At 34.1% G+C, this 14,978-nt stretch overlaps 1 protein-coding gene across 3 annotated transcripts; it reads right to left on the bottom strand.

The window, feature by feature from the left end:
- Positions 1–449: 449 nt before the first annotated feature.
- Positions 450–14,521, bottom strand: LOC128992231 (follicle cell protein 3C-1). Of its 3 annotated transcripts, XR_008490701.1 has the most exons (6): positions 14,292–14,521; positions 11,632–11,799; positions 9,832–9,969; positions 8,854–9,063; positions 6,386–6,437; positions 5,473–5,550 (listed from the first exon to the last, which is right to left on the bottom strand). XR_008490701.1 is itself a non-coding variant. In XM_054415703.1 (5 exons), the coding sequence occupies exons 2-5, from the start codon at positions 6,430–6,432 to the stop codon at positions 535–537; spliced, it is 531 nt and encodes a 176-aa protein (XP_054271678.1). In that variant the 5' UTR covers positions 6,433–6,437; positions 8,854–8,977; the 3' UTR covers positions 450–534. The 3 variants fall into 3 exon arrangements, 2 of the variants coding, with proteins under 2 accessions (XP_054271678.1, XP_054271677.1); XM_054415703.1 differs by lacking the exons at positions 9,832–9,969; positions 11,632–11,799; positions 14,292–14,521 and adding exons at positions 450–651; positions 4,765–4,836 and having other exon boundaries at positions 5,256–5,550; positions 8,854–8,977; XM_054415702.1 differs by lacking the exons at positions 8,854–9,063; positions 9,832–9,969; positions 11,632–11,799; positions 14,292–14,521 and adding exons at positions 450–651; positions 4,765–4,836; positions 7,672–7,737 and having other exon boundaries at positions 5,256–5,550.
- Between the last annotated feature and the right edge of the window lie 457 nt (positions 14,522–14,978).

Here is a 14,978-nt window from a genome sequence, read left to right as displayed (position 1 = left end):
GGGTGATATAGAATATTCTGGGGTGTTATTGACCAGCTTTTTTGGATCATTAAAATTTAAATTCAGATCTTAGATTACCTGTTTGGATGGACACCCTGGAAACACTCTATATAGTTAGTTAGTAAGTGTGATGTTGTAAACAATTTTTTTTTATATAAATGAGTTTTAATTCCTTTTGTATCATGCCGTCTCATGTACTTTGGGATATTAAGAAAGATACCAATTAATTATAACATTTGGCATTAATTAAGTTGAAGAAAAAATAGCTAGAAATAATACAACAAATTTTGAATATTTACCATATAACTAGTGAATCACCAACCAAAATAATACATTCACACAAAACAAAGGAAAATTAATATGCAAATGAATTATAAATTCAACGTTCTTTTGTGGGGTTAAAGTCCAGGGGAAATGAGTTAACCTGTATATAGATGTAAAAACACAAGTATAAAAATACTGTTTATTGGTACAAAAACTACATGCTACCTTAGACTATTGCTACCTAATCTACATACATATAATTATCATGTTTCATTGTTTGCCCAAAGGACACTTGTAAGGTAAGCCGTCCTTACAGCAAAACTCTTTCCCAGCAGACATGTTGGAGTTGACCCAAACGTCGTTGCAGTTCTTGGTCCACAGATATGCCTGCAAGTATTTAAAGAGGCCGTAAATACAGGGTATCCAAATATGAATGCCGAGATTTTTAACAGTCATTGTTTGGGGAATATTCAAGATAACTAAACGTTTTAGTTGCCATATACAGGGTGATCAACTCAAGGAGGCCACCATTGGGATATCGGAAACTGTAAGAATTAGAGAAAACTTTAAATGGGGGACATTCCTTTATTTTTTGTGGCAGTTAAAAATATGATTTTATTTTTTTGAAATTCAGCCGCCATTTTCCAAAATGGCGGCCAACTTTGAAATTTCTTATGGAACACCCTATATTTTATCATGTTTTCGGATAGAACAGGCAATTTAAAAACTTTTTTATTCTTGACTTTTTTTCGATAAACTTACTCGTTTAGGAGTTACAGCCTATGGAAAAATGACTTCCGGTGTACATTTAACATCATGTAGCTCCTAAACAAGTAGGTTTATGGCGAAAATGCGATGAGTAAATAAGTCAAAGAAGTCTTAATATTGCATCCACATTCCATAAAGACCATAAAATACACAGTTTTCCACTTTTCAAGTTTGCCGCCATTTTGGAAAATGGCCGCCATTTTTAAAATAATCGAATTAAAAGTTTTAACGAATTTTATGGTCTTTTTGGAATGTGGATGCAATTTTAAGACTTATTTGACTTATTTACTTTTTGAATTTTCGCTATAGACCTACTTGTTTAGGAGCTACATGATGTTAAATGTACACCGGAAGTCATTTTTCCATAGGCTGTAACTCCTAAACGAGTGGGTTTATCGAAAAAATGTCAAGAATAAAAAAGTTTTTAAATTGCCTGTTCTATCCGAAAACATGATCAAATATAGGGTGTTCCATAAGAAATTTCAAAGTTGGCCGCCATTTTGGAAAATGGCGGCTGAATTTCAAAAAAATAAAATCATATTTTTAACTGCCACAAAAAATAAAGGAATGTCCCCCATTTAAAGTTTTCTCTAATTCTTACAGTTTTCGATATCCCAATGGTGGCCTCCTTGAGTTGATCACCCTGTATAAGTTAAAATAACTTAGTTTTGTTTTCTGTGTAGCAAGGGAGAAAACGTTAACCTACACAAGCTTAAAATGGTGGCAGGCCACCGTTGTGACGTACAGGCTAGTCGCCAGTACTATGATGCTAACGACGTAAATGAAGGCACAGTGCAATCTGTGGTTCGCAGGATATGAAAAAAGTAAAACGATTGTTACATCAAATATAAGTTCACCTGATGATAAAGCAATTAGTTGCTGGTTTAATCAGTTTCAAGACAAAGGAAGTGCTTTAAAAAGAGATTCAACTGTCCAGTCAAAAACAATTGATGACAAAGTCAACACATCTGAAAATCCTGCATCAGTAGCCCAAATAAACCTATTGTCTGACGAATTCTTCAGTTAAATTATACCTAATTTGACACTTCACAATGCTTTTCGTAAGAGATTGAGACTTCGTGCTAGAAATTCAGTTAAGACATCAGATTGAACCCAATGATTCCTGTAAGCGTACAGATTTGCCAGTATTATCATTGACTATACAGGGTGTCCGGTCATAATTGTTAAACAAAATTGTGCATCAAAGTACATTGCAATAGAGATAGATGATTCGCCTATTGGGTCTGATGATGATTGGAGTGTCCAATCGAAATCAATCACCACTTACCATCTTTTGTATATTTACCGTCTTGTGAGTAACAGTATAAGCGTAAAGATATGTTTTAAGTGTTATAAGACGTATCTTTATTTACTTTCCGTATAGAGATAGAATAACGCACATTTGAGGTTCCCAAATTCAACCGTTAGGGAATAACAGATAAATTAAGATTTTTCAAAAATTATTGTAGTTGTTATGAAAAAGGTTATATTACTATGTTAATAACATACTTATTGATAATTTTAATGTAGTTTTCAGAATCCCCACAAAATTTTAAATATAAATAATACATAATCGTTGGTGTATGGAAAAAAAATTCAATCTAAATTTCTTCGTTAAAGAGAATATTTTTTAATATCGACGTACATTTAAATAACATTCAGAGCTTTATTTCTCGGTTGCAAAGTTCCGCTGAGGTTATCAAATATTAATAAAAATGTCCTTATTTAATGGACTTTCCGTACCCCATCGATTATGTACTATTCATATTTAAAATATTGTGAGGATTCAGAAAATGACATAAAATAAACAATAAGTGCTTTTTTAACAGAGTAATATAACTATTTTCATACCAACTACAATAATTTTTTAAAAATCTTAATTTATTAGTTATTCTCTAACTGTTGAAGTTAGGAACCTCAAATGTGCGTCATTATGTCGCCATTACCATGTAGCTTGATGCAAAATTTTATTTAACACTTATGACCGGACACCCTGTATATATAGTCAGTGATATTATGCTCAAATACTGATAAAAATCCAAATTTCATTATATTTTTCACTTTGTTCTGTTCCCTTCAATATAACGTCTAAATCATTTGATTATCTTGAAAATAGTACCCAAGCAAAGGCCTTTAAAAATACAGTACCAATATTCGTTTTGCAATACAACGTATTGCTAGGGGTGTGCATAGCAGCAAAAGATTTTCAATTAGAAGCAACAATTTGATTCAAAAGCATACGGCATTTTTCTATTCATACTTGTCAATGGAGTGAAATAACAATAGGCTAATTAAAATTTACCACATTTGTGTAATGAAAATTTTTGTTGATGTGGTATTGGCCTATTCATACAGATGAAAAGGAAGAATTTTAAATAAAAAAATATTTTTTTTCAATCACATTAGAAGAACCTGTATTGCTGGAAATGTCAGTGAGCTGCTTTACTTGCCTATTTCATAATTTTTACTTGCAGAATCATATTTTTAGGCGTATTACCTATTTTTATAATATTGATTTTACAAATAAAGATAAGTTTTGGTGTAAACAAACAAAAACATTTGCAAGATTAATACTGAAACTTTCAATTGGTTTACATTGATAAAATGAGAGAATAGAATCAGACCTACAAAAATACAAATTTATCAGTCTAAAACATCAATCTTACTAGTTGTATCAAGTAACAATCTTTCAGACTTTGTGTTATTTTTAGAATGATTTTGGAGTGACTTGTTTTGGCTATGTTTACAGTAGTAAAACATGTCTAACACTGCTTACACTTAACAAAACTTCTCATCATTTGCAATGTCAAAACAAAAAAATTATAAAACAATTAAATCAATATTTACAAGTAAAGAATTAATTAAATAAGAACACCTTCGGAAAGGAAACGCAAAAACAACACACTCCTGTATTGTGGGTAGGCTATTGCATTGACTTTCTGCAGGTGTTTTTCGTATATGGATACTGACTTCCTCATGAATCGAATCGTTTTTTGATCACCACTGCATCGAATCGGAATTTTGATGAATCGCACACCCCTAATTGACTAAGATAATGTCTAAAAATTAAGGATACAGAGGGCAGGATAAGAAGGCTTGCCTTAAAAATTGTTGGCATCCCACTTCACAAATGGGACACAAAAAACACTAAGGATAAACTGAATATTTTGAGGCCACTGACCCCTTCTTCCACATTTGAGTGTCACTACATTCTGGATGTCCCTCAATCAAGGAATAAGCCTACATTTATTCAAACCAGTGTGATAGTAGTATGGAAAGGGGGTTTTGTGGCGGTAAAAATAGGTTTTTCTCGTGTCCAAAACAAACGCCAATTTCACAAAAACTTTTTTAGAGTTTAAAAGCAAATAAGTTAATATTTAAAAGTTTTTGGGAACAATGTTTGGTTACAGAAAAAATGTTTAATTAAAAACTCTAATGGAAATTAAGAAACCTGTTGTGGTTTGCTTGTTTATACATTTTGATCAAATTAGGTAAATTTATTTATTTTATACTAAGCTATACTATTTTACTAATAAAACCCCTTTATTCAAACTATGAAACCACTATCACAACTATTTTGGATGTTTAATGTGCTGTGTGTGTTATATTTAGTGTGGTTGTTTTATAGAATGAAAAATGAAAAAATATGGTTCTTAACATCATATTATGTAAGCAAGAATTTGAAAATGTAGAGCTTAATTAATTTTAGCATAATATTAACATAAAACTTACCCTCTCTTTGAAGCAATCACGATCTATCGTACCACAGATTATGGTTCCACTGTGCGGCAAATGTCTAGCAATCTAAAACAAGACAAAACATCAACCAACGTTGTGAAAAAAAAACATACTCAAGTATTGCTTTTTTTGTACTGGTTGTCTCCAGAGGCCATAAACTCCATTTCTAATTGCTCTTTTTAAAGGACCTCATATAAAAATAGTTTCCAACTCAATAGGAGATCTCACAGGTTGTGGTGGTTCAACAACCCGGAAAACCTCTTCACAAAGTAACATCTTAATAGACTGATCAGTCTCAGATCAATAGTTTTAGTGATGGAATAAGCCATTAAATCATTAAACAATGGAACGAAGATACAGGTTTTACACATAACAGGTCTAGGGATTTGATCATTCTTTTCAAACAAAAAGTAAAAAGTAGTGCCTACCCGTAGCTTATAAAAATGTTCACACAAAAAATAAAATAAATTCAGTGTGATACTGACCACTTCCAAACACTTGTTGGCACACTGTTTCTGTCCCGCAGGCGTGCAGACGAAGGGTGTTTCATACTCATGAAGCAGGGCTGGATATCCCGAAGGCGGCTTGTGACTCCCGTGTGCAAACTGTCCAGTGAGAAACACCCCACAGGTGCAAGGGATGATGGGAGGAGGGGTTGGCAGACTCGGCAACTTGGGCAGACTGTTTATCGGGTTGGCAGCAGCAAGCAGACTTGTCAGATTCAACGGTGTTGTTTGTACAGCAGGCGACGACACAGCTGGCTTTACCTCCTCTGCTAAACTGAAATTTCCAAATTTGTAATTGAAAGTAGCAAGGATATTTTTATGCAGAGGATGAAATTACATTATGTAAATATACTCAATTCTAAATTTTGTCCAGCGTGTTTATGAGGTTGAGTATGCACTGAAAGTGTACTGTATTTTCCCTTATTTTTGTTGTTGTGGACATCATGGAGATGACCAACACCTATGTAGGACCAACACCCTCCTGGTAGGTGCACAGCATGGGGGCGAAGGGAAAGTAGCACAGGGAAGCGTTCTAAATATCTCCCGAACTTGCACGATAGAAACATGATCCATACGGCATTGTGTTTTTTTGCTCTAAAGCTGTCCGTCATTTTGAATGTTGGTGGTAGTTAACATTTTTAAATGCCACCTTTGAGAATTTTTCCAGTAGCCTAGTTTGAAGTCACTTACTAATTCTTGCACAATTTTAAGTCTCTGGGAAATTACATAGTTGTTTTGATCTCCAAACTACAGTCAGTCAATCACAATATTATTCCCAATTAGAATATTTTTTTCAACTTTTTCCTGGGGGTTAAGGCCCAAGACCAACAACCACACTAAATTTGAATTATCTGGTACACCTAGAAGAAGTGGTCTAGAATTTCTATACAATTAGATATTTTCAGGACATAATATCAATCTTTTGCAACAACTGCGATGGTGATGTTAATTTTGTGATCTTAGAGTTCATATCATCACTTAACTGGTTTGATAAAACTTGACTCACGAAATGGTACCCCGAATTTGAAGTTCTTTCTAACAAAACATAAAGGACTAATAATAATAGAAATATATGGGACTTAGGATAATTATTGCTTGAAAATACTGACCTTATAACAATACATTGAAGAAACACAACAGCGAATGTTCGCATCATGGTATCTGTAACAAATGATCTATGTTATTGTAGCATTATTTTGTACTACAATCTAATTATTTATTTATTTAATTATTTAAAGCATAAGGGAGAAGCCTCATCATGGAGGATGCTTGTAATATGCGTTATTGATTAGGTAGTTTTTGGTTTATGGTAGTACACATATTTTTTCCCAAAAAAAGATCTACTCTATAGAGTGAGGACTAGATAAAACCTCCATTGGACTTAGTGATGAGGGCCAGATAAATACTTGGCTTGTTCCATAAAGTTTTCCAATTTAACTCAAATAAAAAGTAAATTTCCTATTTGATGAACTGAAATATTCATAATAATTTTCTCATGTTATTTAAGGAGAAAATGCCATATTGAAAGTTGTGTGTAGCATATAGCTGAATAATCAGAAATACCCAGGTATTTACTGCCCTGGATAAATATCCAGGTATTTCAATTCACCTAGTTGGGCTGGATAAAAATTTGACAAAAACTAACTCAAAAGTCCAAATGTCAAAAGCAAGATTTTTTTTAGTAGGCCTAATTGCAACAAAAAGGGAAACAAATAATGATTACTTTAAATAAAAAAACTTAAAACAAAACGTTTTAGAATACGTCTAGATACAAAATATTTTACTTTTTAATTTTATTATTTTATAGCATTCGGTAAAATGTTACCACAAAATAGCCAAAAACTGTAAGCTCAAAAGTGGAAAGGATATATAGCTTGAAGTAGGCCTATAGCTAAGGCAAAAGGCCACATGGTTAATTTACTTTTAAAAGTTACACCAGAATATCAATTTTAAAAGTGTAACGATTCGTAAGCTATTTTTCATTGTTCAGAGCAGACTTGATTTTAAATTAAGTCTAATTATTTCTATTTATTAGCATAATGTCTCTAATATGCTATTTATTTCAGTAGTAGTAAAATCAGTAGGAAGCCAGTGGTAGGGCATTAATATTTTATTGGCAGTACTAGTACTGTATGTAGGCCTATTATTATTAGTGAATGTACCAATAAGTGATACAAGTTTAATTTTCTGTATTTTTTGTTTTAATTTATTTTAGAGATGAAGAGTTAAGTTTTACTTCATGCCTGAGAAAATTTAAGTAAAAATTTAAACAAAGAAACCTTGGTAGCCTATCTAATAATGTCATGTCATGTAACTTGAGTAGAAACTAACATTATACATACAAGCTACACTGATGTCCTATTTAAAACGCAAACTTGAAGAGGATTCCACTTACCAACACTATCACCGAGAGACTGTAAGTTACAGAATGTCAAGTTGGGCAAGACGCAAACTCTTAACTATAACTGCTGACCAGTGCTGACATGTCACAACACACAACTAGAATGTGTCCACTCTAAACATTGGCAAGGTCAGTATGTCACTATTGTCTCGTATATTTTATTCAAACAAAACTAACATTCTGTGATTTGTATTGTTTTACATTCAAGGGAGCCAGCTTTCTAAGCATTGTAGCACGTTTTGCAAAATTTATATCATAGGCTATAATTACATTATTTATTTTTGCATCCAATAATAAGTGTTTTAATTTTAATTTAACCCTTGCCAGGTTAATTTTCAACAAGTTTAACATAATAGTTATATTTATTGAATTAACTTATATTTATTTTACAACTATTTTCATTGTGGTATGGGTAGCCTCCGGATTGTGAATAATAACTAATGATAAGGTATTTAAACCACTATCATTAGTAACTAATTTCAGGTTAATTTACCAACTTACAATTACAAAAAGAAATCTTTGTCCCACGTAGAAACGAGTGAGTTCTGAGTTGCGATATACGGTCATCAAAATGTTCAGGATCGGCACTTTAGTTTTTGAAAGATTCCAGATAATGCAACAAAACATTGAACTTGGGTAATATACATTGAACTCATTTTTGAGCAAATATAATTTCTTTTCATGAATCAACAAAAAGTCCATCGGTCAACATGGAGCCACAAAAAAATGTTGAGCTTGTTGAGAAAGCGGTTAGTTGTCATTCCTTGCCTCCAAATAGTCTTGGAATGGTGTTTTATTTGTTTACCATTGCATAATGGAACAAAGCTTTGCACATAAATACTTTTACTAAAAATTTACTTCTTAGCAAACATAATTTTTTATCATACTGGGAATGGTCTGCAGGGAGTCAGAAAGAAATCTTAAACAATGGCATTAGATCAAGTAGTAGCCTACCTATAATAATTTAATTCACAAGTTATAATTAGAAGAATGCAAAGCTGCAAACCTGACCTAAAAAAGCTTATCCAAGCTAAAAAGGTGCCAAAAAAGCTAAGTTTGTATATGTTTCTGAATAGGGTGTATACAAAATGGTGTAGCCTATATCAGAACTGTGTATAATAGATTTCCTATACATTCACTTCTTTGAGAGATGAATAAGCGTAGTTAGCTACTTACTTGATTCCCCAAGAAATCACTGCTGAGATGTTGTTGATTGGGTATCAGAAGCAGAGGGTAATGGTATGAGACTAACACTGTTGCGTACTCTATGGATTTGTTCCCCACTGCAGTAGTCTTCCAGGAATATCTCAGCAAGGTTTTGCACTCGCTTGTCCACATGTTTAGACAGTTCTAACATCTTCACAATGATGTTGTCACTTGTGATTACTAAAAGATGAATGTATGTTTTACAAATGTGTAAACAAAATATAATAAATAATTAATTTGCCACATAATAGGCCTGATTGATATCAGTGACGTTTCTTCTAGTGAGATATTTATTTAGTTCTCTTTTTACTAAACTCTACGTCTTTTAATGAGAGCCATGTCAAAACAGTATACTGTACACAATGTACTAAACCAGATGATTTTCCCATTTTATTACGTGGCACAGCTGAGACAGTCAGCTGATGACACATTATTGAGTGGGAAAAACTTCTGGTTTTGTAATGCTTTTCTTTTGTTTTGTTTTTTGTTGTACTGTTTTACTGGTATTATTTATAGTGCAAATACAGATTTGACGTGGCTCTCCCCAAAAGACCGAGAAATTAGTAATGACACAGGTCCCTTAAGCCTACAAATGAAAATAGTTTGTTTTATTTTGGATGGGGTTGCACTTAAATATGTAGGGTGATGGCAATGGCACAACCACACTCCAAATCCTGAAGTTGATTTAAAAAATGATGAAAATTTTGATTTTTTGTGACCCTAAAAAAAACTTCAAATAGGTATTCTGGATCTCCCAGTTTTAGTGTAACGTTGTAAGACAACACAAGAGGGCCTAAGAGGAAGAAGCAAAATATATTTTGCCGATGAAAATAAGGTAATGTCTGCGAGTATTCCAATATTAAAAGTTCCTATAGTGATAAATAAATCAAACCACTACTACCTGACTCAATCAACATAGACTTATATAAAAGTCTACATTAAACTCACCTGCTCGACTCTTGTTGCTGATCAGGAACATAAGACTAGTGACTGCATATATAACAGTTTGCAAACAATCAGAATATAAACATTGGCTTATCAAAGTTACACCTCCACTGCTGACAATATGTTCTTTACTTTCAACATCTACAAACAAAATTGTTAATAAAAAATTACGGAAGCAGAAAATATCAATAGGCCATATTTTTACAAATTGAGCACTGTGTATATCTATTCACGTAAAGTGTTACAATAGGTAATTTGTTAGGCGTTTATTTTACAGAGAACTTTAAATGAACAACTTCTCTTATTTTTTTTGTAACATTGTACGACATGCTATATTTAATTTAAAATTTTGCCGCCCTTTTCCAAAATGGAGGGCAACTTAATTTTTTTCAATGGCAACCTCGAAACGGTTAGGAGTATAAAAAAAATGACAAGAGTAAAAATTTTACATAGAATCTAAAAATATCATAAAAGGTGGGGATTGCCTTTGAAAAAATTAAGTTTTCCGCTATTTTCCAATAAAAAAATATAGCATGTCGTAAAATGTTATAAAAAAATTAGGGAAGTTGTTTATTTAAAGTTCTCTGTAAAATAAACGCCTAACAAGTTACCTATTGTAACACTTAAGGTGAATCACCTAGACCTTCATAAGTACTTGGTAGAATATTTTGCATGAGAGTCGTCAAAATATTGGAAAAAGCGATTGCGGCAACAGCCCTGATGATTCTTCAACATTATAATCATCTCCTTAAATCATGACAACATCATCTTCATTTTCCACAGTTGTTATTTTTCTACTGTAGAAAAAACAAATGATTTACTAGTCATAGAAAAGTGAACAAACCACTGCTAAATGGCTAAATTAAGTGAACAATTGATTAAATAGGCATGATGGCAATCATTATTAACACGTTGACTGCGCGTGCCGACTTTAGTCGGCGTCGCCAGCGCTCCCAGGTGGCGCGCGCCGACTAAAGTCGGCACCAGACCAACAGAAATATATTGAGTCAGTGTGAGCTTAGCCTCAGACGGAGACGTTATAATCGTTGCCAGCCTGCCAGCTTAGAATGCGAGCTTTACTTTGGTGTAGGTTGGTACTAAAATTTCCCCTAAAATCCTGTCTGGCAATGCTTTTGTCCCGGTTTCGGGGATTTTTTCTCTTCAACCCACATTACAAAGACACTGGATACGGATCCATGCAGTGCTGCTACCTTTGGGTGTTTTAGTGAACTACATCCACTCTCGGGGTAACGCAGCACAGTCACCACTGCTCTTTTGTGATTCGTCAGACTGAAATATTTGAATGCCAATTGCGTTCGCTGATTCGGTTGCGCGCCGGGGCTTCGCCCGCCACTGGGGAGCGCCTGTAAAGTCGGCACGCGCAGTCAACGTGTTAAACAATCAAACTATACTGTGTAACATTCCTAAATATGGCTACAGAGCTCCTGTACTAGTACAACTCAGACTTTTTTTGGATTTGATTAAAAAGCAAGAGTGGTAAACATTTTCAACTTATGTTTGAAATTAACTGCTCCCAATTATGACAAGTCAAATATATCCACATTTAACAAAATTAGAAGGCTATTTCAACCAACATAATCATTAGGCCTACAGTATGAATTAAAAAATATATTTCATATGAAAAATAACTTATCAATCTTTACAGCTTATATTTAAAGAATTTAGTTCAGTCCCTACTAACTAGCCTACCTTCTTCTACTTTTGAGTTAGATAGCAAGAACTAAAAATAGAAAAGCTAAAAAGGGTTTAGAGAACAGCAAATTACTTTCCCTTCAACATTACCCAGAGCTAAATTGCAGATTCCTCCCAGCGCAAACTGTACAATAGTTGGATCTTCCTCTGATAACTGCTCCAAAAATAAATCAATTATACCCAAGGTACGGATGTGTTCGTAGTTGATTGGATCATACGAAAAGTTTGCTAAGTTAGCAATAGTCTGATGTTTGGCTTCTGTGGACAAATACAAGTTAAGTAAGGCTAAATTTTATAAATTAAGATATTGTTAGGTACTTTAAAAAATATGCTCGTATTCGTAAATTTACATCGTTGGGCCTAGGCCTATAGCACGGAGGGAAAATCTATCAAAACTAGTGTTTCTGTTGCTCGAATTCGAGCAATTGATAAATATTACAGGCGTTATTTTAAAACGAATAACAGTCATAATTTCTGATGACTTTAAAATATTCGACTCCAAGATTATGAAAATACTCAAGATGTACATTATAATTGATCGATATAATCAACCTTTAATGTAAATAGTTTTTTCTACAAATAGCCCTATGTCCCGGGTACGATACGAGAGGCGCCGCTCTGACATTGGGTCTCATTTAGTTGCGTGTAAATTTGTTGAGGGTGGCCATGATACGTCTGAGCGGCAAGCGGCACCGCTCATGGATCCACGTCAAAACCAATTTTCGCGAAAACCCTGCTCGCCGCTCAGGTGAGTCATGCTTCAGTTCGGCCTAAAATGACAGGGAAACAGCAGCAAACATGCGAAAAGGGTCGATACGTGAGGTGCAGTCCAGGGAATTATTGTGGAATGACCAGCACGGAAGTTTTAAAACACTTCAGTCACCCGAAAAGTATGGGACAAAGTTAGGGTTAAGGTTTTTCTAAAAACTAAGTTTTTCTTTAAAGGCAAACAATTGTCAGATAGGTAGCAACAATAGTTGCAATAGGCTACGTCTTGCAGGTAAGCGTAGTTGCAGCATTTTCGACTAAACTGACTCATAAAACTGGGGAAATTTGATGAGCGTTATAAATGTGCTGCTTGTATCGGAGCCACCACCACCGCTTACGTGCTCAGGATGCCGCTCGCCGCTCGTATCGTACCCGAGGCCCTACTCATAGCATAGCCACAATAGGTTTCCAGTCACGTGTCCAAAAGCCTAACAGCACGACTCCCTTCCCCATACCGCCCTGAGCGATAGGGATCATTGAGATTCGCTCTAACCTTTCCTCTCCCCTTCATGTTCAAGTTTTCATTCCTTTTCTTTCTTAGTTTTTGTTTGTTTCTTTTTTTTTTATTTTAACGCCTGTATGTATCCCTGGTTTTTCCTATTTCCTTAGCTACTTTTCTCAATTGTTTCCTTGTAACTCATCATGTTTTATTTTCTTATCTATAGACCTATCTTATCCAAGACTTATTCCTGTTCTCTCCTATTTGTCCTGAAGTGAACAATTTATAAATACGTGACTCGTGGTTTTTATTTCTTCACATCTTAACACCTCCTCTTCCACCATGTGAAATCTTTCACAAATTCACCTTGAAATTTTTCATGTCCTTGACAAACTGCGTTTCATAATGGCCCATCTCCCAATCTTGTTCCAGTCCCTGTCTGATGTTAGGTATATAAGTTATACGAACGTTTACCTTTAAAACACTCTGCTCCCAACGCATTTGCCACTCGTCTAATATCTCCTCTCTTCTGTTTCCGATGTAGTCATACCCGCCTCCATGTCTTTCAAAATCAACAGCTTATGCAGCGATTATCCAACAGTCCTAAATTGAATGTACAATCTTCAGGCGGCTGTTGGAGAGCTCACTTAAACCCAACCCGGAAGGGTGCTTGCTGTATTCGGCTATCAACGACAATAGTATTACCTATTTGTATTTCGTTCTCGTCTACCAGTTAAAATTTGTCGGCCTCCTCCTCGGCCGTCCTGGTCAACGTCTTATAGTCTCCATTATGTCGAACGTTTTTTGGTTATGTTTTGATTCTGTGCAAAATTTTAGTACAACCAGCTGTTTCAAAATATTGGTGTAAATTTTAAATTATTCATCTGTTCAAATGTAAACAAACATTTTCTCCCTAAGAATAACATGGGAACTTTGAAGGCCACTGGGGCAGAGCCCTGATGGAATTCCAAAGTTTATTTGTTTGATGGCTAAACTACATGCTAAGACCTTTCTAACGACACCATGGACATGGTGATCGGTAGCACCACGGCTCCAACACAATTACTTATGACAAATATATGCCTAGCGTATTAAATATACCTATAGATAATTTCACACAATGTGCCAAGGCATAAACAAGTGCCTTAAGGTTAAGTGGCAAAAGTTTAGGCTATTATTAGTGATCTCATTTCTTCAACCATACCTAAGTAAACATCGAATTGAGTTATGGCCTGTTTGCGTTTTGATTGGTGTTTAATAAATCAAATTGAGTAAGCTAAAATGGTCTGTTTGCGTTTTTATTGATGTTGAATAATGAAACTAACTTGTTTTCAATCCAATAAAATATATAGGTAGCCTGTTTCATGAACTTGAACAAGATGAACAATAAGTTTAACCAAAGCGTAACTAAGTTAGGTAAGCCTAGACCTAAAGTTAAGTTGTGCATTTTAGGGTCTGCACGTGATTTTTTTTATAGCCTATTTGTTCATAAAAAAAGTTAAGTTAAATACAAATCTTAAACCAGATTGATGGTTAGGCCTACCTTGGCTTTTCGTTATTTGAAACTCTTCTTTCAGAAGCTTTAAATACTTGAAACGTCCGACAATATTCTTTCCAGTTTTGTTTTTAATTTTCTCTACACTACTAAACATTGCAAAGTTTCGACACTTGAGATACCAAATTTTAACTTTTAACTAATATAAAATGGCAAAGGCAAACTTATCTTTACTTTATTAGGTCTACTCCCACACCCAAGTGATCGATTTATTATCGCACAACGAACACAATGATCAATGATAATCTAATCTAACTTATCTAACCTTAACCTAACACACTTAACTTAACCTCAAATAAAAATTTCAAATAATAAAATAATAATGAAAGTAAAGAAAAAAGCAAAAAATTCAAGTGTTAACAAAAATATGAAGACTACAAAAAAGACACTCATAACCACAGAGCTAGAGAATACAATCTGAAGATAGCACTGAACCACGGCCACCTTTACTGAACCATAGATTAAATTGAACTAGTTAATTAAATTAGAAAATCGAGAGCCCCTATGTCCGCAAGCAAAAGGGGACCGCTTCATACCAAATTGCCTTTTAAAAACATAAATTAAATTTATATTTTCTAAAATTTATATTTCACCTCACTTGGGGTTGACGATGATGATATTTATGCAGAAGATATTCACGATTTGGCCGCAATTGCGGGCAACGATAACGATTTT

Source organism: Macrosteles quadrilineatus, unplaced genomic scaffold, assembly GCF_028750875.1.
Source record: "Macrosteles quadrilineatus isolate MER2022 unplaced genomic scaffold, UCM_ALF_1.0 Scaffold_4__1_contigs__length_99947679, whole genome shotgun sequence".
In the NCBI taxonomy this organism is placed as follows: domain Eukaryota; kingdom Metazoa; phylum Arthropoda; class Insecta; order Hemiptera; family Cicadellidae; genus Macrosteles; species Macrosteles quadrilineatus.
This window is presented reverse-complemented; position numbering and strand designations above follow the sequence as displayed.

Coding starts and splice junctions, on each gene's coding strand:
- LOC128992231 (XM_054415703.1), bottom strand. CDS start 6,432: ATGATGCGAACATTCGCTGTTGTGTTTCTTCAATGTATTGTTATAAG. Junction 4,837..5,255: donor CCAACAAGTGTTTGGAAGTG/GTCAGTATCACA, acceptor GTCTTGTTTTAG/ATTGCTAGACATTTGCCGCA. Junction 652..4,764: donor GTGATTGCTTCAAAGAGAGG/GTAAGTTTTATG, acceptor AAATACTTGCAG/GCATATCTGTGGACCAAGAA.